We start from the raw sequence: 25,523 nt of genomic DNA on the forward strand, positions 1-25,523 counted from the left end.
TTGACAGGGTTGAGATTGCCGTTGTCATTTCCAGTGCCTAGGTTGATGCCGGGTGGTCTGTCCAGTTTCATTCCTTTTTTGAGACTTTGTTGCGGTTTGTTACAGCTGAGTGGTTTGCTAGGCCATTTCAGAGGGCATTTAAGAGTCAACCACATTGCTGTGGGTCTGGAGTCGCATGTAGGCCAGACCAGGTTAAGACAGCAGATTTCCTTCCCTAAAGGGCATTAGTGAACCAAATGGGTTTTTATGACAATCAGCAATGGCTTCATGGTCATCATTAAACTTTTAATTTCAGATTTTTGTTGAATTCAAATTCCACCATTCAAACCCGGATCCCCAGAGGATTATCCTGGGTCTCTGAATTACTAGTCCAGCGACAATACCACTATTTCATCGCCTCACCCTATAATATCCTATTGATAGGATGGATATCGGAAGGATGTTTCGTCTAGTGGGGGAGACTAGAGCTAGGGGACACGGTTTAAGAATAAGAGGTCTCCCTCTTTAGACAGCAATGAGGAGAATTTTTTTCTCTCAGAAACTTGTTAGTCTGGAATTCACCAACACCTTCTCAAGGGCAATTAGGGATGGGCAATAAATACTGGACTAGCCAGCGACGCCCTCATCCCGAGAGAGTATCAGGAAAAAGATGCACTGCAGCCACTCACCAAGACTCCTTTAACAGCACCTTCCAAACCATGGCCTCTACCCTCTAGAAGGACAAGGCCAGCAGATTTTCTATCACCTAGAAGTTCCCTTTCAAGTCACTCATCATCCTGACTGGAACTATATCACAGTTCTTTCACTGCCGCTGGGTCAAAATCCTAACAGCACTGTGGGTGTACCTACACCACATGGACTGCAGTGGCTCAAGAAGGCAGCTCACCACCATCTTCTCAAGGGCAGTTAGCGATGGGCAATTAATGCTGGCCTAGCCAGCGATGCCCACATCACATGGACGAATAAAAAAAAATCCACTGTGCCATCAGTACTTTAGCTACCACAAGAAGCCGAAACGTCGTTACTCAATGACAAAAGCTATCTGCTGACTACATGGCTGATGGCTCCAATAAGCAAGCCACACAAACATGTGTAGCATGCATATAAAAAAGCCATGTTGCGTTTAAAATGTGATAGAGCAGACCACTGGCATGCAGAAACATTGCTTCCATGATTGGAATACTCTGGAGAAACCTGTTGTACTCAGCAAAGCAGGTGTCAAAATTCCCGATGGTCTGCTGTGTGCTGCATGACCTCGCCTTCCCAGAGTAAGAGAAACACAGAGTGAGATGAGGCCTGAGTGAACGAGGAATGAGTGTTAAGTGAGGAATTTGGTAATGATAGGAATTCAATACAGAGGGGAAAAGAGGTGCTCCTTTTTATACCTTTTTTCAGCCTCCAGTAGCTGGTGAGTGTTCTTTGGTCTCCAAACTAGTAGACTTGCTATTACATTAGCTGTGTAAATGAATAACTAATTGACTAATTAAATAAATAAGGGTAGACAGATACGACAGGGATGGTGGTGTTCTGTGACTGCAACATGTGGAATCTGAGGAATACATTGCAGTCCTGGACAACCGTATCTGCGGTAAGTGTCTGCAGCTGGAGCAACTTTGACTCAGAGTTGCTGAGCTGGAGTCTGAGTTTCAGACATTGCAGAGCATCAGTTGGGGGAGAGTTGCCTGGTTACTTTGTTCCTGGAGGCAGTCACACCCCTTAGGCTAGATAGAACTTTAGAGTCGATCAATGGTCAGGGGCAAAAGATTGTGAGTCAGGCAGGTATGGGGATCCAGCAGGTAGTGAGGGAGGCACTTCAACCTTAACTTTGACCAATAGATATGAGGTGCTTGCTGCCAGTATGGATGAGGAGAAGGAATGCTGGGTGGATGAGCCAGCTGACCATCGCACCATCGTACAGGATGCCATTTAAGGCAGGAAAGTGAAAAGGAACAAAAACAAAAATAACTGGAAAAACTCAGCAGGTCTGACAGCATCTGCGGAGAGGAATACGGTTGACATTTCGAGTCCGTATGACTCTTCATCAGAACTAAGGAAATATAGAAATGAGGTGAAATATAAGCTGGTTGAGGGGGTGCGACAGGTAGAGCTGGATAGAGGGCCAGTGATAGGTGGAGGCAAAGAAGAGATTGCCAAAGATGTCGTGGACAAAAGGACAAAGAGGTGTTGACGGTGGTGATATTAGCTAAGGAATGTGCTAATGGTGACATTAAGGGTAGAAAGCAGGACGAGCAAATGACAGATAGCCCTAGTGGGGGTGGGGTGGGGTGGGAGGAAGGGATCGAAATAGGCTAAAAGGTGGAGATAGTGAAAAGGAATGTGGTAGCGACTGGGGACAGTATAATTAGGGGGATAGATAATGTTCTCTAAAGCCGTGACCAGGAGCTCTGAAGGCTGTATTGCCTGCCTGGTGCCAAGGTTAAGGACATTTTTTCACAGTTGGAGATGAACTTGGAGTGGTAGGGGGAAGATCCACTTGTTGTGGTCCACATAGGAATCAACAACATTGGTAGAACTAGTAATGATTTTCTGCTGAGAGAGTTTGAGGAGTTAGGGTCCAAGTTAAAACACAGAACATCAAAGGTAAGCCAATTGGCATATAGGGTCAAAAAGATTGGAGAAATAAACACGTGGCTCAAAGAGTGGTGTAGGAAGAAGGGGTTTTGATTCATGGGGTACTGGCTCCAGTGCTCAGGAAAGAGACAACTGTTCCATTGGAATGGGTTTCACTTAAGCCGGGCTGGCATCAGTGCCCTGGAAAATCGTATAACTAGAGATGTGGACAGGGTTTTAAATTCACAGGGAGGCAGGGAGGGTTCGGATGAAGAGAAATTTGGAAATCCTAAGAGAAAAATCGAGGTACCAAAACAGTGTAGCGAAGTAAGTAAAGAAAAGCAGAGTGGGACAGGAAGGGGCAGAGAGTTTAACAGTAATTGTGCATCAGTGAGTAAGGCCCATGCAGGGAATAGTAGCAAAACATGAAATTAAAGCTCTTTATTTGAATGCCTGAAGCATCTGCAATAAGATGAACTAGTGGCACAATAGAGATAAATCGTTTAGATCTAATTGCCATCACAGAGACAGGTTACATCTTGACTGAGGCTGGGAAATAAATATTCCAGGATACACAATATTTCAAAAAGACAGCCAGAATGGCAAAAGAGGAGGGGTAGCCTTGATAGTAAAGGATGACATAAAGGATGCTCCTTCAACAGCACCTTCCAAACCCAGGACCTCTACCACCTGGAAGGACAAGGGTAGAAGATGCATGGGAACACCACCACTTGCAACTTCCCCTCCAATCCAGGCAACATTCTGATATGGAAGTATATCGCTGTTCATTCACTGCCGCTGGGTCAAAATCCTGGAACTCCCTCCCTAACAGTATAGTAAAAGGGTTAACAGATGGGATATGCTAACGTATGATGTAGATGATGATGTTTGATTGACATTAGTCAGTCATATGTTAGACTCAAGAGAGAGAAAGAGAGAGAGAGAGAGAATCTAACACATGACTGATGAGAGAGAGAGAGAGGTCGGAACACCATCCTCAGGTGCAACATGCCTACTCTGTAACCTGTTTAGATATAGGACTAAATAAAGAAGAGTTAAGCAAGTCCAGAGTAACAGGCTGTCCAGTAACCAAGTACTACACCTAGAGTCCACAGATAAGAAGGATGATCTCAAAACATGGTGGCATACATTGGTGTTGTTGACAGAACCATAGCCAGAGAGCGAAGAAAAACTTGATAGCATCTCGTACTTACAACTCTACAGAAGGAGGAGGCAAACTGGAATGAGGTGGCATAGCCAGCACCGCTTGAGCAGTCCCTGCCTTTCTCACAGCCATTCAAAAATTGTGAGCGACCGCAGAGAGACCAGAGCTGGAATGATCGAAAGAAACACTTCCTCAGGTATCGTCGACATCAGGATTGTATGATGAAGAGCGGCAGCTTCAAGTCAGTTTATTTCTTTCTGTTGTGGGTCCAGTAGCAGATAACGTTCTCCTGAGGTAGGGGGTCGAAGAGTCCGTTGCAGACTTTTACACCATTCTCAAAGCCTTTGGCACATATTTTAGCCCGCTATGGAACCCCATTATTGAGCAAGTGGTTCAGTATGCGACGCAGGCCGAGCTCCAAGCTCTAAACTGAACTATAATTTGGTGTGACTCCACGACTTCACACGAGTCCATCGACTGGGTAGGCCCACAGACAGCAGCCCCGCCCTTAAGAAAGCCCCCCAAACCGGGCAAAAGGACGGGAAACTCCACACTAGCAGCCATTTTGAGATGCTTGGTTGTGGCGCCAAAGAACAACATAGATACCAGGACTGCCCAGCAGGGAGCGCGGAATACTTCTAGTGTGGCAAAACTGGACATTTCAAGCATTTCTGTAAATCCACCAATTTTAATTGAGGTAGAAGACAAGGGAATATTTATGAAACACATTATATCCAAGCAATTGGAATTCAAGGTAAAGTCGAAAGTTCAGAGTTCCTAGGGGAAGTTGATAGTCTTAGCCCGGATGATTGGTCAGTTAAAGTGCAAGTTCAAGGCTTTGATACCACTGTTAAAATTGATACTGGAGCTGTCATCAACATACTGTCAAATGATCTCAACTGGCTTCAGTCAATATCCTATTATCCATCAGACATCAAATTATAAGGTCCAGGCAGCAAGGACCTTCCAATAAGAGGCAGGATAATTGCTCCCCTTCACTACAAGGGGGCAACAGTTCGTTGATTCTCTCTATGTTGTCCACAATCAATGCACACCCTTATTGAGTGGCGATGTGATCATTCTTCTAGGGATCCTAGAAAAACCTGATGATGCCCAGCATTTGAACAGCTCAATGTCTTTCATGGAACAATCTTTATTTAAAACCAGTGGAATTCCAGCCTTCAGCAGCTGAGGAAGTTTATTCAATCAGCAATGAGTTCCTTTCTTTCACAGTGACACCATTCAATAGAACCTGGGTGGAGATTGAAGTTATGAATCTCTCAGTTCTTCATGAAGTTAGGCCAGAGGTGGCAGATACAGAAGGCACTGCGGCAGACGGTGACCATCCACATGAAGGCCTGCTGGAATTCAACTGGCTCTATCCTGAAGAAAATGATGAGGAAGAAGCCATTGCGGCACTGATCTGTTGGAGGATGAAGTCCTAGAGATTGATCCGTCTTTCCAATCGACAGATGCACCATATAAAGTCTCTGTTGTCTTTTTTGAAGAGTCAGCTGTGTTTCTAGCAGCTGAGCTGCATTCAGATCATTGTTCCACTGAACCTACCAATGCATTGCCTGGTCTATCTCTTGCTATCAATGAAGAGTCTTCCAAAGAATGCCTTGCCTGATTCCATGCCAGAGTCCATAGAGGATCACACTGCTAAAAAGCTGGTGGCTTCCAGGGATAAAAGTCAAGTAACACCGGTACTTCAGCCCCAGCTGAAAGTCTTCTTACCTCCAGAGCCATATGTTAGCATAGAAGCTACGGCAGAATCTTTGGTACTTCTGAAGCTGCAGGATAATGTATAGCAATCTTGATTCCGAGTTATTAGTCTAGAGAGAGTTCATCCCATTACAGAATTTGGTGCTGACTTGTCTCCATATTCTCAGCATTTCTTCTCATTGCCCACACTGGAGCAGCCTCACTCTCTTACCACTACCTACAGAAAGTAGACAGTCTACCGAAATATCACTAGGAAATCATTTCTTCTTTCCCTGAAAGACTTGCAGGGATTTTGTCATTATTTTCCTTCACCGTTTAAGTCCCTTGAAGTCTCAGATCTTCAATATATTTTCAGTCTTCAGTGCAGCAGTGGGTCCAGTGATACGGCTGTGACATTCTTCCCTGGAATTGAGAGAGAGCAACAAGTTCCTCAGAGTCCTGATTTCTTCTAGTCTCAGAGACTGCAAAGTTTGATGCTCTTCAGTCTTCTCTCTTGGATTACTCTGTCATTGCAAAAGATTCATTGCCCTAGCAGTTCAGTCATCCTGAACCATACACTCTGCCTCCCAGCAATGATGCTAAATTGCTGTCCTATTCTACTGTTGATGATGTCCTCTCAGATGCAGAAGAAAACTCACATGTCTCTAAGTCTTCTTCCCTAAGAGCCAAGAATACTGTTATGCCAATGGACTAACGGTACCAATTACCTATGGGCAATTTGAACTTTTTAAGGAAGACCTGTGTTTATTTTAAAAAGAAATGCAGGTAAAGACACTGAGCAAAAGCTGGCTGATAATGTAAAGTAACCACTGTCTGGAAATTTCCTATGTGGGTTATACTTAACCAACTGGTCCTGAGAGGACATGGCATGTTGCACCTGAAAGGTGTCATGACCTTCTTCAGACAGAGACAATTGAAAGGGAGATAGGAAAGATGCAGAAGACTGAACATTAATTTCCTGTGGTTGAGAAGACAAAAGATTGATTTGCACATCTCAGCAGAGATCCGAAATCCATCTCCTGTCGCGTTATATCTCAGAATGTGTAAATGAAAAGAATATGGACTCTGGATGCGAATCATAGGCCTGGATTTTTCCTATGGCGGGTGGGCTGGGTGGGAGCGGGGGCGGGGGCAGGCCTGGAGCCGATTGCCACCCGCAATCGGCTGCGCGCCGCCATTTTACGGGGCAGGCCAATTAAGGCCCGCCCAGGGTAACGCATGGCCAGTAGTGCTCAATGCTATCTCTGTGGGCAAGGGGAGGAGGGTGAGTCGGGGCCTGCACTCTTTCACACATATGCACAAAAGAGCACAACAATCTCCCTGAGGCATGGAGCTGCCTCAGGGAGACTGAATGGTTATGAAAATTAATAAAGAATAGATTTTAAAATTTATTCAAACATGTCCCCTCATGTGACTGTGTCACATGAATTGGGACATGTTTGTAAAGGTGGGAAAATTTATGTATTTATTTTATAAAAGCTCCGTGGATGAGGTTTCCTGAAAAACGTGAAGGCTGCTTGGGCTTTTCACCTGTTTGCCAACCTTAAGGTTGGACGGGCAGCGTTCTGTACTACTTTAATTACTTCCTTAATGGCCTTACTTCCTTAATAGGCTGTTGACATTTCGGCGGGCACGCAGCCGCCTCTGGCGTGCGCCCGCTGAATGAAATATCAAGATGACGCACGATGACATTGGGACACACGGCCGATGTCATCGTGCGTTGGCGTGTTGGGCCCGCCACCGCAAGCCGACCAGAAGATTCTGCCCTTAGTTTTTCCCGTCCAGAATACACAGGGAAAAATCAGTTAAAAAGCTGGTGTGCTGGTGTGTGACACCGAGCAAAAGAACAAGTCAGTCACCCCCTTGCAGCTTCAGGTGAAAGATCACTCTCTCTCTCTCACTCTCTTTCTCTCTGTTGCTGGAGGCAAAGCTCATCAGAAGCCACAATCTAAAGGATATAGGACAGCCTTTCAACTACCCAACAGAACCAAGTGTCTCCAAACTACCTGCAAAGCAGCCAAAGTCAGCTCTACCGGAATCACCCAACTTAACGGCTGCAATGCACTGCCATCTACGCCTCACGAACAAGCCAAAGACTGATCCATTTTTTAAAAAATTTTATTTTGACTCTTAACATCTCATTTCCAAACTGTGTGCATGTGTGTTGTGTGTTTATTATTTTTCTTGTATTTTAGTAACTAATAAACTTACTCTTTCTTTGTCTCAAGAAAGCCTGGCTAAATTGGCTTCTTTGGAAAAAAAATACATTTGCACTGGGAAAAGATATCCATGGGGAAAGAGATCCCTTTTAAATTAACCTTGTTGCGACCAACAGAAAGGGTTGAATAAAGAAGGGGAGCCAGCTCATTCCTCCTCCACTGGGAGTGTAACAAAATTGGGTCTCATTTGAGAAGTTAACAAATTGGGTGAACTCACCCGAGGACTGGCCACAACAATAGTGTGGAAAATTGAATTGCTCCGGACTATGAGTTGGGGAGGGGGCAATAGTAGGATTTGGAGTTGGATAAAAGCTGTAGTTGTCAAAAGGGAGTTACAGAAATGTAATGTAAATAGTTAAAGACATGGGCCAAAATTTTCCGGCCCTGTAGGCGCCGTACATCATGGCGGGTGGGGGGGGTGGGGGTGCAAACAATTTTGCAAGGAGGCCAAAAATTGGTTTTACCCAGTCGTGAAACCAGTTTGTGATCATCCGCTCCACGCGTTGGGAATGTCATTCTAATACATTTGCAATTACACTTAATTATAAGCTCTGCTTACGAATCATCCCCTCACGTCAAATTGACCGCCCACATTGGCGTAACTTCAGAACGGCGTGCTTCACGACCGCTTTTAAACGGTGTGCACCTGGCAACCTGAACTTTGAGGGGAACTCGGAGGTGAGTGCGCACAACCTTGTGCTGCACTCACGAGCATCGTCCATAGGACATCAAGGAAGAGGCGCCATGCATTTGCGGGCGGTGCAAGCAAGCCGTTTTCTCTGGCTAGCTTTCAGTGCGGAGCCAGGGCAAGGTCCCAAGTGTGGATTAGGCCAGGATTTGGGGAGTGGGGTGGGGGGGCGGGGTGGTGGTGGGGGGGCACAAGGCAGCACAGACCGAAGGAAGTACTCAAACACATACCGGGATGGATGAGGGAAGTGGCCACGCAGTTAGAAATGTTTATCAGAAGAGAGCATTCTTCCACAGCTGAGACCGTTCAGCTGCAGCTCCATTGAACGCTTGGAGTCTGGCCTCTGAAGCATTTCTGCCCACTCAAGCAACGCAAAAACATGAAAGTGCCACCAAATGCTTCAGAATATTTTACTCTTTGGGTGCAGAGTTTTAGGGGGCAGCAGAGCAAATGGCTGCCTGGGCAAGTTGTATGAATCCCCTTGCGAAAGGTGGCCATGGCGCAGTCACTGGTGGAGGCATTAACAGGCCCTTGCAACATCTTTATTAAGGCTGAGAGCACAGCATGCATTTGAGTGGTGAAGCTACCGCCAATCGGTCAAGTGGAGTGGGGCGGAGGTGGATGGGGTTTTGGACAGCCAACAAGCGGACTACACACTGGCCATCCAAGTAGAGGCCAGCATTCTCCTGCATGCATGAAGGGGCCTTCAGACTTAGCCAAGAGAGGTCCTTAGGAGACATATGCTAACCCACACATCTCTCTTTTTGATCCTGCAGGAAGAGAACATCAGGATCATGGACCCTGGTGATTTAGCGGAGTGCCTCATGGCTTACGGAGAGCAGAGAAGAAGAAGGAGAGAGCGGTGGAGGCACCTGGCTTGGCAAAGAGAGGAACACCTCCCTCAAGATGAAGGGGTGGCAGGGCCTTGCTGCGCACGCAGCTGAATATCCACAGAAAGCTGTTGTTCATAGGCGCCTCGCTAGACCCTGGGTCTATAGACGGCACTTGTCATTCCTACAGGTGACTGAGAACCAGTGTCACCAAAGACTATGCATGTCTAGGGAACTAGTTGGTCACATATGCCACCTGCTGCAGAATTTGGCACCTCGGGGACATGGAGGGCATCCACTGCCAGTGGCCATGAAAGTGACCGCGGCACTCAATTTTTATGCCAGTGGCTTCTTCTAGGGCTCCACAGGTGAACTATACGGGATCTCACAAGCCTCCACGCACAAGTGTATCCAGGAGGTCATGGATGCCATCTTTGCTAAAGCACAAAACTGTGCATTTTGCCCAGGATTAGAAAAGTCAGGAAGCAAGGGCACCGGGATTTGCGCAGATCTCATATTTTTGACAGGTGCAGGGTGCCATCGACTGCATTCACATGGCGCCTAGATCTCCATGGCAGCAAGCAGTCAACTACATCAACTGCAAGGGCTCCCACTTGCTGAATGTTTAGCTGGTGCGCAAGCACCACAAACAAACCCTACAAGTCTGCGTAAAATTCCCAGGGAGCATCCATGACTCCTACATCCTTAGCAGGTCTCAGATCTCTAAATATCTTCCAGGATCCAGAGAGGCTGCAGGGTTGGCTCCTTGGGAACAAGGGACATGGCTGATGACGCCCATGAGGCGGCCTCAGCCTGCAGCACAGCGACAGTATAACGAGGCTCATGCTGCAACCCAGACTTTGGTGGAGCAAACGATAGGCATTTTGAAAATGAGGTTCTGGTGGCCCACTGGATAACTGCAATACACTCCCCAGAGGATGTCGCGCATCATCATCGCTTGCAGCGCTCCACAACCTGGCGCTGCAATGGGGAGAGGATCTGGCTGAGGAGGAGGTGGAAAAGCTGCACATCTCTTCCAATGAGGAGGCCATCGAAAGGGATGACAGCGATGAGATCACCGAAGGTGAGGATGCCGGCAATGAGGCCATTGCACTGACCAGTTCAGGCAGGCACGACCGGGAGGCCTTCATAGACACAAGATTCGCGGAGGATGATGGGATGCAGTGAGGACAGTCCTGGTATCCTCACCTTGCACTTGTGAACATTTGACTCCCGTATGTCTGATGGCAGCGCACATACCCTCAGTGCTCAGGCTTAAGTTATGAAGATGCAATGGAGATCCTAACAGTCGCTAGATTCCAGGAGGGTGATGATCTTCGCATAGCCTCTGTAAATGTCTGACTCCTGTCTGGCTGAGGGCAGCTCGCTTGCGCTCTGTGATCAGGATCATATCATGGAGACGCAGCCGTGAAACTTTAAATGCACCTGACCCAATTCAGCCTTCAGCACCTGACCCCTTCAGGAGCACATCATCACCGGACACAGATACTGAAGAGATGGGGGCCAGCCCCGTCTCAAAGGTGCTGAGAGCACACAGAGAGAATGGCGAAACTCTGTGACACCTGCCCACTACATTCTGGCAGCAATGACAAGCACCATTGAGGTGCAGGCACCACTAATGTGTCCAGCAAGTATGAAGCCAGGCCATCATTTTGGACTTAAGGTTACACATTGCACAGGGAAGAGGCCCTGGACTGGGATACTTTCCTTTATCATATGCAGGAACCAAGGTTTCACATCAGAGTGACACAAACATTGCTCATCATAACAAGGAGCCATAGGCAAGGAGACGTTCTTGGGAGTTTATTTACAATGGTGAATATTACGTAAAAGTGATTAACACCTATGCTCAGGCTGTGCAACTACATCTTCTTAAGCTTCCTAAGCATGCTACTACGTCTTGGTGCTCCCCAACATCCACAGCAGAGGCGGAGGCAGCCGGCAGTGCTCTGTTGTCTGTAACCTTAGTGGGCATCCTCTGAAGGGCCCTGGCCTGCTTTCAGAGTCCTGCTGTGTGGCAGTGGCACCCTGCTCGGCACGTGGAGCTGGAGCTGCTGGGGTCACAGGAAGAGGGGATTTAGATGGGCCAGACACTCCCGGAGTCACCTGGGTGAATGTAGACCTACTGATCCTCCTCCCTATGGATGCCCAGTGGCTCCTGGCTGACTCCTGAGGAGAAGGGGAAGCTGGAGTGATATTGAGCTACCCTGCACCCCTCTTGCGTTGACACTGTTGGAAGCCAACTGTGGCGTCAGCGATGGAGTTCAGCCTGTGCAGCAGTGCAGGACTAATGTCCTGGACTAAGGTCTACATGGCAGCTGCCATACTACCAGTGTTGACCTGCCAGTACTATCACCTCAGACTGAAGGTGGGCGGACTCCTCCATTGTGCCTTGCAACCTGGGGAGTGGCAGCAGACATCCCTTCCTGATGTTCCCAAGCTTGCCTTTGCAGCTCCAGTAACTGAGTCTAGAGGCTCGTCATCTGACTCAGACTCAGAAGATTTCAGGTCTCCAGCAGTCCTCCGAATGCCAAAAACCTGGGCAGTCCCCGCTGTGGATCAGACAGTGCGATGTGCTCACCAGATTTTTTTTTATGTGGGTGTCACTGGTTAGGCCAGCATTTATTGCCCATCCCTAATTGCCCTTGTTCAGAGGGCTCTTTTTTTTTAAAGAGTCAACCACATTGCTGTGGGTCTGGAGTCACATGTAGGCTAGACCAGGTGAGGATGGCAGATTTCCTTTCTTAAAGGACATTAGTAAACCAGACAGGTTTTTACAACAATTGACTTGTCATCATTAGACTTTTAATTCCAGATATTTATTGAATTCAAATTCCACCATTTGCCTTGATGGGATTCAAACCCGGGTCCCCAGAGCATTACCCTAGGTCTCTGGAATACCAATCCAGTGACAATACCACTATGCCATCATCTCCCCACTGTAATCCCGAGGCTACTGTAGAACTAGGTCCCACCGAGGTGTGTGTCTCCGCACTGGGGGAGGGTGTGGGTGAGCACTGTGACAGCTCTTCAATTAGGGTGTCATCAGATTCCTCTTCCGAGGTGTGTTTGGAGCTTGAGTCGAGGCCCTGGGTCGTGGACCCCCTCGGCTGCTTCCCAGATGCACCTGCGAAAGCAAGGGTAGATAATTAGTGCATGGCAGGGGACTGTGAAACAGGGGAGCTGACTCACAGCACGGTTGTCTGATGGATGTTGTTTGCTGAATCCTCACAAGGTTGAGCACTGGCAACCTCACCATGAACACAGGACTGGTCCAAATTGTCAGCAGCTAGCTGGATAACTCTATTTTCAAGGACCTTGATGTCGGGCATTCCTCTACCAGCCTGCAACCTCTCCCTTTTGTTGTGTGGCAGCTTGTCCTGCATGAATACAGATGGAGTGAGTGTAAACAGAACATCTGCCAGGCCGGATGAGAAGGATGGCTGGTATGAGTGGGTGGTGTGTGGTTCCATGGACAGGATGAGGACACAATCTGCAGGGCAGATGAAGGTGTGTGTGAGAGTGAATGGTGATGGCCCTTGATCTGGCAGTGAGTGAGATCCCTGTGAATGTGTGACGGGTTTGTGAGTGTGTGAGTTGAAAGTGATGAGAAGAGTGACTTACCCTGTTGGAACGGAGGAGATAATTCAATCTCTTTTGGCACTGGGTAGCTGTCCTCTTTTGCAGGGCGTTGACGCTGACCACTGCTACTTCTGCCTCTGATGCTAAATTGGTGACCTTGCTGGCCTTTGTGCAGATTGGGAGTAGAGGACTTCACAGCGGCCCTCTACTATGTCCAGTAGGTGCCCAAGGGAGGCGTCGCTAAATTTGGGGGCAGCATGTTTCCTCTCTTTGGCAGCCATGACTTTCCAGCAGCTTCCGATCCCTTAGAGAGAGCTAGCTCTGTGCAGGGGCGCTCTTTAAATATGGTGCCCAGATTACTGAAGGCCTGAGGTGACGGAGGGGCAGGCAAATCAGAGCCAGCGATCCGGTGTGTTTCCAGGGAATGCATTATCAATGAGTTGGGGCATGCTGGGAATGGGACAAGGCAGTGCGAAAACCCGCCATTGTGGCTGGCGGGTAAAATGTCCTTTCTCCCACCATTACCGCACTTTGTGCAAATCTGGGACATTCCACCCATAGTTTCACATTGATGACGAAATTGGATAGTATGCTTGAGGGGAGTTACAATACAAAGGGTTAACAGATGGGATATGCTAATATATGATGTGCATGATGATATATCACTGACATCAGTCATGTGTTAGACTCAAAAGAGAGAGAGAAAGAGGTTGGAACATCATGCTCAAGAGCAACATGCCAGTCTGTAACCTGTTTAGATATAGTACTAATCAACAAGAGTTAAGCAAATATCAGAGTAAGACTACAGTCTGTCCAGTAACCAAGTACCATGCCTAAAGTCCACAGACAAGAAGGACCATCTCAGAACAAGCAGCATTGTGGGTGTACCTATACCACATGGACTGCACGATTCAAGAAGGTGGGTCACCACCTTCTCAAGGGCAATTAGGGATGGACAATAAATGCTGACCTAGCCAGCGGCGCCCAAATCCTGTGAAAGAATTTTTAAAAACATAAGGATATCAGTTACAAAATATTTTGGGTCAGAAGATCATGAAATGAAATCAATATGGGTGGAGATTAGGGATAGCAAGAGTAGGAAAACAGTGGCGGGAGTATTTTTTAGGCTCCCTAACAATAGTTATACCGCTAAATGGAGCATTAAACAAGAAATTCTGAGACAGTGTACCAAAGGCAATGTAATAATTGTAGGAGACTTTAATCTTCATATAGATTGGACCAAGCTAGTTGGCAAGGGGGTATAGAAGGTAGGATTATAGAATGCTTTTGTGACAGCTTCCTGGAGCAATATATTGTGAAGCCAACTAGGGATAAAACTATGTTAGATCTAGTATTGTGTAATGAGGCAGGATTATTTCATAGTCTCATCGTAAAAGATCCGCTGAAAAATAGCGATCATAATACAATTGAATTCAATGCTAGGTTTGAAAGAGATACGCTTCAATAACAAACAAGAATCTTAAGCTTAAACAAAGCCAATTACATAGGTATGAGAGGAGAACTTGGCTACAGTTTAATGGGTAAATAGACAATATGGTATGATGGTAAATAAGCAGTGGGAAACATTTAAGGAAACAATTCAAAATGTTCAGCAAAAATACATTCCACTGAAAAACAAAAACGCAATCCTCCCTAACTGCCGCCCAGTGATTTTTGAGCTGCCCCATATTCAGAGACCCAAAGTCAGTGAGCCGCCTCGGGATGTCTGCTTTGGATGGACAGCTGGTCAGCAAAACATTAATGGAGACTGGTCATTAAAATGGACCAGACCTCCAATTTCAGCTCCCAGGTGGGTGACACACGTGCTTTTCTAGCTTTCCACATGTGGAATTGAAAGTCCCTCGCCATTATTTCAACTCGGTCATTGTGAGTCAGACATTTAATCAAACTATTTTTGGCTTGGTAAGGTTAACCTGTGGACTTCCTTTCAAACCAAATTGAGTAACTTCAGACCTGAATTGAAATCAATCCAGTTCTGAGATGACGAGTTGGCTCGGTCAGGTAAATGCAGATCCAGAATACTAAAATAGAACTCATGTATCAAATATAGGTTCAAGTGGAGTTATGAAATACAACAATAGTTTGACCATCTCAGCATATTAATTTCCAACTTAATCAGCGGAGTTAATTGAAAATAGACAGTTAGAAATTCTGAGCTGTTACTAAAGGATTAACTGCTGCTTAAAAATAGCACACACAGAAATGTCTTAGGAATGCATGGAAAATTTGTAACTCTTTCCGGTTATAAATAAATAAACTAAATTAACAAAATGGAGAATTTGTACATGAACTTCACCAGTGGGAATTTCTATCCTCTGCTGGATAGAAACATCAGAAATGGTAACTTTCTGAATTTGTGCTACCAGTGGAAGCCTTGACCATATGAGAAATTAAGTTGTCGGAGGCATGTCATTTTAAAATCCAAATTTTTGCTATGCATCATAGCATACAGAGTTGAAAAATGACTCCAGTGGAAACCAGCTGTAACCTTTCTGGGTCATTAGCCTGTGTACTAGAGCTTGATGATGCATTTGCTTAGTGGTATGGGCCAAATAACATTAGAAAGCACAGGACTTATTTCTCTTTATGGTCAGCAGGAATCAAACCAACTGCTCTTTCAAAGAGCCAGCACAGACACTATGGACCGAATGACCTCCTTCTGTGCTGCAGGTTTCTATGATTCTATGAAATGAATTAAGTATTTAATTGACTGAGGTTTCGTTCTGTTTAAAATCACTCTTCCTAATTGTGGTGAAATTTCACACATATATTTCAGCTAGACTGTTAAATTTGGCTTCAATGTATTTCTACATTTGGCATACTCGACTAATACATTCAACTATGATGGCCCTATGGCCAAATACTCTGCTCACTGTGGAGGCTTACGATTGAATAATGGCCATTTGGATGAGATAGTTAAATGATGTCAGTACCCGTAGAATTATAACCCAGAGGAAAATGGAAAAATATTTGAAAATAACTAAGTCAAGAGAAAGAAAATGTCCTAAAGAAATCAAGGTCACAAATTAGAATTTTGAGGTAATAACATTGGAATTCCAGGCTTTAATTTGGAGACTCATAGCTACATGACTATGCTGATTATTCTGGCTTTTATTTTTGCAGATCATCACCCAGGCAAGTGGAAATGGAGGGCATCACACAATCCACACACAACCAGTGGGCAAACAGTTTGATCGAGTGGATGACTTTTTCATTCCTCCAACTAACCTCATCATCAATCACATTAGGTAAAATTCCAGATTTGTTTTACAGTGACAGTGCAACAGCAGGGTACGTTTCTCATATAGAGTGTCTTGTGTGAGCTTTATACTCTGCCATGGCACTGTGTTGTAGTGTAGCTTCATCCAAATGCTGGAGGGAGAATAAGGAGTTTTCTTTTGGAATAAATATATGCAGTGATTGCGACATTTGTTGTACTCCAAACAAACAGAACACTTTTGCCACAACACTAGTTCAGAATATTAATGAGATGTTTGTGGATGATATTTGAGTAATGAAAAATGAGTCCAGGAAGTGTGAAATTATTAATTAACACCTGTCCAGTATGCAGGCTTCATTCAGCCTTAAGTTCCAATCCATGATAGATCCAGTAACAGCCCCACACCCCACTCCTCACCATCTCCCCCCCCAGCCCCCACCCCTGTCCGGGACATTTATATCCATTTACCAGAGCTCTAACAGTAATGTGGTCTTGTGGTTGTCTCATACATCCCCATTTAACATTTAAAAATGAGCCTACAATAGAGCTTGGAGGGAGAAATGGGTAAAATAGTTTCAGCATGCTATGATGGGTTTTGATATCACTAATATTATGTAAAAGAGAGCAATGATTTTGTAAAATGGAGGCACCGATCAAAGGTTATACTCAACATGCTGTGTAATGCATTATATAGTAAGGTTAACTTAATTATTCTTTGCATTCCAAAGCAAAAGTCATAGAGTTATACAGCACAGAAACAGGCCTTTTGGCCCATCTTGTCCGTGTCGGCCATCAAGCACCTATCTATTCTAATCGTATTTTCCAGCACTTGGCCCATAGCCCTGTATGCTATGGCATTTCAAGTGCTCATCAATATACTTCTTAAATGTTGTGAGGGTACCTGCCTCTACCACCATGTCAGGCAGCGTGTTCCAGATTCCAACCACCCTCTGGGTGAAAAACTTTTCCCTCAGATCCCCTCTAAACCTCCTGCCCCTTACCTTAAATCTATGCCCCTGACTATTGACACCTCCACTGAGGGGAAAAGTTTCTTCCTATCTACCCCATCTATGACCCTCATAATTTTGTACACCTCTATTAGGTCTTCCCTCAGCCTTCTCTGCTCTATGGAAAACAACCCTAGCCTGTCTAGTCTCTCTTCATAGCTGAAACGCTCCAGCCCAGGCACCATCCTGGTGAATCTCCTCTGTACCCTCTCCAGTGCAATCACATCCTTCCTATAGTGTGTCAACCAGAACTGCACACAGTACTCCAGCTGTGGCTTAACTAGCATTTTATACAGCTCCAACAATAACCTCCTTGCTCTTATATTCTATGCCTCAGCTAATAAAGGCAAGTATCCCATATGCCTTCTTAACCAACTTGTCTACCTGTGCTGCTGCCTTCAGGGATCTATGGACATGTACATCAAGATCCCTCTGATGCTCTGTACTTCCTAGGGTCCTACCATTCATTGTGTCTTCCCTTGCCATGTTAGTCCTCCCAAAATGCATCACCTCACACTTCTCAGGATTAAATTCCGTTTGCCACTGCTCTGGCCATCTTACCATCCCATCTATATCGTCCTGTAATCTAAGGCCTTCCTCCTCACGATTTACGACACCACCAATTTTCATGTCATCTACAAACTTACTGATCATACCTCCCAAATTCACGTCTAAATCATGAATGTACACTATAAACAGCAAGGGTCCCAGCACCGATCTCTGCAGTACGCCACTCATCACAGGCTTCCAATCACAAAAACAACCTTCATCCATCACCCTCTGCCTCCTGCCACTAAGCCAAGTCGAGGGTTCCCTGGACTTGTTGGTCCTACCCTTCATCATTACGGGAACATGTTGGCCCTGAACTCTCACTATTTCCTTTTTGAATGAAAGTGCAATGTATAAACCAATCATATTTGAATGGGATGAATACCACAAGCATTAGACTGTAGATCCATTTTCTGCACTCTTGCATTGACAACAAGCAAAGCATTATTACTAATGTAGGTAGTAAAATTAAAACATAGCTTATGGAAGGTTGTTTGCCTAGCTTTTGGTACTGCTGAGTCCCAGAGAAAGGGTGAATATTATATTAGTTTTTAGAACTAGCCAAATGTCATACAGCGTGTAGAAACCAAGCAGCAAGTCTGGATAACATCAAGCTCTAACTATATCATGCCAAGGTGGAACAATAGTCAGGTTAGCTCCAGTTGTGTGTTATTAATATGGTGCAAACTATCCATCAGCTGGTGATTGCCTAGCAAAGGCAAAAACATCTTATGCCCATGGGCACAATCAACATTTGCCTTGCTGGGGTCCAGTGCAGTTTTTTTTTTCTGACTAGATAATTATGCTAAATACCTAAATAATCCAGTATTAAATCTACACATGAACAATCACAAAAAGACATGGTTGCAGTTGATAATATAAGAATAGTTGACAAAATGATCAGTGATAAATTATTAGCATTACATAGGTGTCCCTTCACTGGATCCACTCGGGGCCCCTGACTATCTCAGGACTTCATCCAGTTGCATGAATTGAAAAGTTCTAAGCATCCTCCCTGAATATGGGAAATCATGTCACTTTTCCCAGTGCTGCCCTTATGTCTCAGCAAAAACAATTTTGAAACACGGTAACCCAGCTACATATCCACAGCAACATAATCAATCCAAACTGTATAATCTGCAGCTGATTGTTAAAACAGAATGTACTATATGCAACTGTGGAGATGGTGCATATTTATTCTCTGTATCAGAGCAGCACAGATTCAATTTAATAATCTGCAATCACCTAATACTAATTTGATACTGTTAAGGTTATCAGTTCAACTCATCATTAATTCTGGGTGTCCGCAGGTGAATCCAGCCCCCAAGCTATTCTTGCTGGTTCTAAATCTCAAGTGAAACTCCCATCACATGCTGGTCCAGTTATTTCCATCTGATACAAAGCACCCCTTTCGTTGCTTGTTAAATTTTATGTTCACATCTAGTTCAACAAACAAGCAGTCTCAGCTGGTGTATTTATCATCAGCAGAAAACCTGATTATTTACTTGACCTACATACAATTCCAACACGGCAACTCATTACTCTACCCTGAACACTACTTTATACCAACATCAGAGGATGCTATTTTTGTTGAATTTTCCCATGTAATTGACAGTAAAGCCAATGTGAAGGGCATGCAGGTCAAACTGTTTAATTGGTAAACCTATCATTCCTGTTGCTCAGCAGCATAAAATACTATATCCATGATGTAAGAAAGCTGACTCAAAACTACTAAAATATTGGAAGATATAATTGAAGATGGAAATCGTAGTATATTGGGTTAATGTGGGACTAAGTACAGTACCGCCCTAACAGTGATGTAAGAAGGCACATGACTGAGACCCTGGGGTCAATGTAGTGTTGAGCAGAGACTGGTAAAGACCTAAGCATGGAGACAGCTCCTGGCTTGTACCCTTTACTGTACATGTATGAATAGTTCTACTTGTTAATAGAGACTTATAGTTAACCTACTGAAGGCTACAAAGACATTTTAAGAGACACCATTGTCTAACCAACACCCTCCCAACAGAAATGGCATTGAGTCTCACCTCCACTATTCATCCCCAATTCAATTTAGCTTATATGTGGATGCTGCATTTACATAATGGATCAATTGATGGTCTTGCATTCTCCTGCAAGTGTTATTTTGCAGCTCCCTGGAAACTGTCGATCTTGTCAAAACATTCTGAATGTTTCGATGTTTGATCATGAACTGAGGTGATAGGAGTAACTTCTGAAGTTGATCTGCCCTGTGATATCTGACTGATTCCGTGGATTGTTACCAATGTGAGATCTTGAACACTGAGCATGTTCAAGACAGAAATTGATAGCTGTCTGGATACTGATGACATCAACGGATAAGGGGATAGTTGAGAAGAATAGCATAGAGGTAGATGATCTGCCATGATCTGTTTGAATGGTGGAGCAGGCTCCAAGGGCCAAATGGCCTACTGCTGCTCCTATGTTCCTGTCTTCCCATGTCAGTAGACGTGCAGTTGCTGCGCCATTAGTTTTCACAATGTAGAATATCTGTGACACCCAGGAGGATTGATTGTACTTGCAGTCTAACACTGTGGATCCTGCACATGAAATTCGTGAACCATTGTACACTGAAAGTTTCACAGTTGTAGGTTTTGCCATGACCTTCCATATCTGAGGATATGTGTCTTTCAGAATTCACAGAGGTAATATGTTGGCACTTGCCCCTGTGTCAATCTTGGCCAATAACAAATAGTTACTAACTTTCTTAGTCAGATAATTCGAATCTTGAGAAACACTTCCAACAATCTGATGCTATCCACATGTTTTGCGAGAATGACAGTGCGAAACATGTGCTAATCACTCTTCGTTTCATCGTGCACATCATCGTCATTTTCTGGTTTGTCACTCACCTCATGTGCATGACTCTTTGCAGTTCCATCAGCCTTTGCTCTAGCGCAGTACCTCTGCCAATTCACCTTTCTGCCACCTGCCTTGCAGAAATGATGAAATGCTGGACATTTCCTTGGTGCATGTAAATGTCCCCACCTTCCAACTATCTCCTCAGGCTTGGGTGTTCTAGTGAGTGCATCAATAATTGGGGTCATACGTAGGACCTGTAAGTGATGATCACTTCATACTCACATCCATCATTGAGTAGCTCTTCAATGCTATACATTTTGGGTTTCTCTAGCAGATCTTTCTGGAAAGCTTCCATGAAAATGGATGCAATCACCAACTGAACAATTCTGTCTACTAGCTCTACTTTGGAAAAATCACAGTATGTTCGCTTTTCTCTGCATCTGCTGATGAGGTGATCCATGGATTCTTCAGGCTGTTGGCAATGTGATATGAAATGTAGTCAATGAATACAGAAGTTTAACCTGATTCTAAACTAGTTTTCTATTGCAGTCCATATCTTTTTTGGGATCCTTTAGCTCATCTTCTGTTAATCCCAAAGCATTCAGCACATTTCCAATTGCTTGCTGAATCTTCATGGCTTGCTCGTTTGGTACAGACACACCTGAATCAAGAAACAATAGCTCTGTACACTGTTTAAACATTCTGAGTCCAGTTAGTACGTCAGCTGCAATACAATTCAAAATCTGAAATTTTGTAGAGATTCTGACAATATCACTTTGACCTTCCTTCTGCTGCAGCATCTGGGATGAGTGCCACTGTAGCTGCTTTTGCATGCTTTTCCAAACCTCCACCCATGAAGACAATTTGTGGCAGGAACACCCCATAGAGTATTGGCTTCCTTACATTTTATTGAATTTATTTTTCAGCAGTTCCCGATGCCACCTGTTATAATCACAATCTTCTCTGGTCCGATTTTATTGTTTTTGGTACTCTCCCTTGCTCACTATCAATGTGACCTATGCCCTGGCCACTCGCCTTTCCCGACTGACCTAACCTGGTGCTGGTGCTCTCAATGTGCTGTCCCACTCATGGAACTGGCAGGCTATGTGCTGCAATCTCACCATGAGGTATTCGTCTGCTTACCAACTTTTTATCTGAGCACTTGCTCAATGCTGAGTCTCCAAAACTTTTCTTTGGATCCACCGCACTGTGTTTTCTAACACTCTCCGATGCTGTGACTTTGTTGCATTCTGACCAGAACATCAAGGGTCTTCTCATGCCTTGTAGCTTGAACTAATGCTGTTCACCATATTATACCTATACTTAATCATTTCCCATCCTTGCTTTCATGTTGCGGCTTTTATTAAAGATGTCCATTAGCTGCAACCATTGTCAGAAGGAACCACTATTCTTGTGGTTCTTGTAATGATATAAGTCTTTGAGCATATTTGTTCTATAAGACACAAGGCACCAATCACTCATAAAGGATTTGATAAATACATTGTAGGTTCATTTTTAGACTAGGCACATGAGAACAGTCTTATATTGTTGCATAGCTTGGAGCACTAGGAGCTGTTGTTTGCTCTGCAGTTTAGAGCAGAAGTGAAACTAAAACTAGAACACACAATATACACATCATTTCCCTTTTAGTGATGTATACAGAGTCATGTTCATCCTCTTAAATGTATACTATAACAACAAGGTGGGGTATGGCTTCATTGACAATGTGCCACGCTGGATGCTTTCGCTGTTTGTCCTGCTGCAGTCAGAAGAGGAAGCATTGCTGCAGCCAGCAGGCAAGGTAAGTTCAGATTCTCTTGCAATCAGTGGTGAATGCTGAAGCTTCACCACAGACAAATGAATCAGACCAATATCTTTAACAACAGTTATCTCAATATACTTGAATGAGTTTTGGGTATCTTGAATGTAAGAACTGATATGTACCCAACCCAGCAGGATCTGATTCTTTGTAATGTTTTTTGTGTCCTACAAGGAAATGTCATATTCCCTCATTCAAGTAATGTGAAGTTGGTAAGGGGCACCTAGACTGTTTTGGCCTTCTCTTCAAATAGGTGGGAATGTCGCAAGACACAAAAAGCATCAATACAATCTACAATTTTGCAGCCCTAAGTAACGTATCAGAAGCCTGCAGTCTTCTAAGCATGCTTATTTGCTATTCTGATTCTGTTCCTAGTTTGGCTACAATTACAGAGCTGTCTCAAAAGATTCTAGAATATTTGAAGTTATTTTAATGCTAATAGGGCAACCAAGACCTATGATGATACCAGATGTGTGTGGTGGAATGCCAAGAGACCTCCTCTATTTCTCTCATATTCTCTGGTGGACCCATAAATAGCTGCCACATTACAAGCAGTATCCCCAAGGCTCCCATTCTTCTCCCTCACTGACATTTTCAACCAGCATGTCAACTGAGGGCTACCTTACCAATCTCCTTCCCATCCTACTCACCAGTACTTCCCTTCTGGGCTCTGTTAACACATCAACGATCACCACCACTTTCATTTTTTTCTCTCCAGCATGCCTGTTAACTCATTAATGTAGATGATTGCATTGCTGTTCTGGCTTTGATAGAAACGGGTTCACTGGTGACACCTTACCTTTTACTGAAGCCTCTACACCTTGCTGTGCTTTTCACCACCTGCCCTACCTAAAATCAGCAGAGCGGCAGTGTGGCCCTTATCAGCAAATTACTCTGTGGTCACTCACCTGAATCCTTTAAGATTTTCCTCTCCTTCAAACACCTCACCTTGTCCCAGCTCTGACTCCTTTCTTCAAACTGCTCATTGTCTATGGTACATCTGTGTACATTAAAGACATCATGTAAACTCAATTTGTTGCTGCAGTCAAAGCTATCTTTGTGCAATGAGATGGACTTGATCCATCTACACCTACCAATTATGCCTTTAGTTAACTCAATTCCATAGAGCAACAATTAGAATGAGTGCTGGTAATTAGATGGGCTGGGTAAAAATGTTATCTAACTGTCTATGGTTGGCAATTTACTATACTTACAGATCATGAGCTTTTTACCCCCATATTCCCTAAGCCATGAACTAAACCTTCTCTTGGATTCAGTAGTTACTGCTAAAAATACACATTTTTTTTAACTACTGACCTGGATCTGAAAATCCTGCTGATCAAAAATCAATAGACATCTCCACCATCATCCAGATGCTTCCTCAAGTTATTCGTCAAAGAAAGCTGAAGAAGTCATTCATTTAGCCAGGTGACATCCTACACCCAAACAAATCATTCTAGCTGATATCAAACAGACTAGACAGAAGAATTGTACATTGCAATCCATGATAAAGTGTTTACACGTGAATTAATGGCACAAGTTGAAAGCAGTTTTCTGACAGCTTTGGTGAATCAGCATATTTGTCACTGAGGATGATATTCTATATGCCAAATATATAGTCATTCCCAACAGATAAATAGATATGACTGAAAAGTCTCATCGATGTATCCCAATAAGTGCCAGTCAAAACAAATGCCCATCTCAAAACCAACGTAGATTTTCCAATACAGGCAATAAGGTAAATGTAGCTAATAAAATATATCACACGACAACTGTTAAGCACGTGACAGAACTACTTGTCACATCAGATCTACCTGACATTCTTTGCCAGAGTTGTTTATCTCCAGGAATGCTGCGGTGGAGAGTTTGGTGGTGGTGGTGGTGGTGGTGGGATGCAGCTTTGCACCAGGAGACTAGCTCTATTTCTCCCAATTTACAGCAGTTAGAATGACCGGCCCCTGTCTCAGCTCTTCTGCTGCTGCAACTCTTATCCATGCCTTTGATACTTCTAGACTTGACTATTATAATGCAGTTCAGGCAGGCCTCCTATATTCTACCTTCTGTACTTGAGATCATCCAAAACTTTACAGCCTTCTAACTAGGACGAAATCTCGTTCACTCATCACCCCCGTGTTCGTGACTTGCATTGGCTCCCTCTTAAGCAATGTCTTGATTTTATAGTTCTGATCTATGTTTTCATGGTCTGGCCCTTTCCTACTTCTGTAATCTCCTGCAGGCCCACAACCTTCCAAGATATCTGCGCTCCTCTAATTCCATTCTACTTAGCATCCTCAATTTTAATTACTGCACCAGTGGTGGCTTCAGTTGCCTAGGCCCCAAGTTTTTGAATACCATCTCTACACCTCTCTGCCTCTCTCATTTTCCTCCTTTAAAACACTCCTTAAAACCTACCTCTTTGACTAAGCTCTTGGTCATCAGCCCTAATATCTCCTTATGTGGCTCAGTTATGATGTCCTTGAGAAGCACCCAATATGTTTTTTGACATTAAAAGAGCTATATAAATACAAGTTGTTGCTGTTGTTGTGGGGGTATGAACATACAGATATATGAATTAGGAGCAGGAGTAGGTAATTCAACCCCTCAAGCCCGCTCTGCCATTCAATAAGATTATGGCTGACCTGATTGTGGCCTCAATACCTCATTCTCACACATTCTCACATACCCCTGATATCCTTTGACTCCCTTGTTAATCTAGAATCTATCTACCTCTGTCTTAAAAATATTCAATGATCCTGCCTCCATTGCTCTCTGGGGAAGAGAGTTTGAAAGACTCATGAACCTCTGAGAGAAAGAACTTCTCTCTGTGTCTTATATGGGAGTCCCCTTATTTTTAAACCCTGTCCCCTAATTCTAATCTCTCCCACAAAGGGAAACATCCATTCAGCATTCACCCTGTCCAATCCCTCAGGATCTTATCTGTTTCAATAAGATTTCCTCTCATTCTTCTAAACTCCAATGGATACAGACCCAGACTGTCCAACCTTTCCTCATAAGATAACCACTCCCATCCCAGGTATCAGTCGAGTGAACCTTCTCTGAACTGCTTCTAATGCATTTACACCCTTTCTTAAATAAGGAGACGAAACCTGTACAGTCCCCCAGGTTTGGTCTCACCTGTAGCAAAACATCCTTACTTTTATATTCCATTTCCCTTGCAATAAACAACAAGGGATCTGGAACGCCTGACATGAAAAGTTGATGAAAGGAAATTGGACAGATACTTAAGTATGAAAAACCTTATGGT

At 44.3% G+C, this 25,523-nt stretch overlaps 1 protein-coding gene across 1 annotated transcript in view; it reads left to right on the top strand.

The window, feature by feature from the left end:
- Nucleotides 1–25,523, top strand: part of LOC144685344 (follistatin-related protein 5-like) — a 455,365-nt gene that overhangs the window by 425,142 nt on the left and 4,700 nt on the right. Inside the window, exon 12 of the mRNA XM_078549752.1 lies at nt 15,946–16,070. Within this exon, the coding sequence (XP_078405878.1) occupies nt 15,946–16,070 (125 nt within the window). The remainder of the gene's footprint in view (nt 1–15,945; nt 16,071–25,523) is intronic.

The sequence above is a fragment of the Cetorhinus maximus genome, chromosome 10, assembly GCF_964194155.1.
Source record: "Cetorhinus maximus chromosome 10, sCetMax3.hap1.1, whole genome shotgun sequence".
NCBI lineage: Eukaryota > Metazoa > Chordata > Chondrichthyes > Lamniformes > Cetorhinidae > Cetorhinus > Cetorhinus maximus.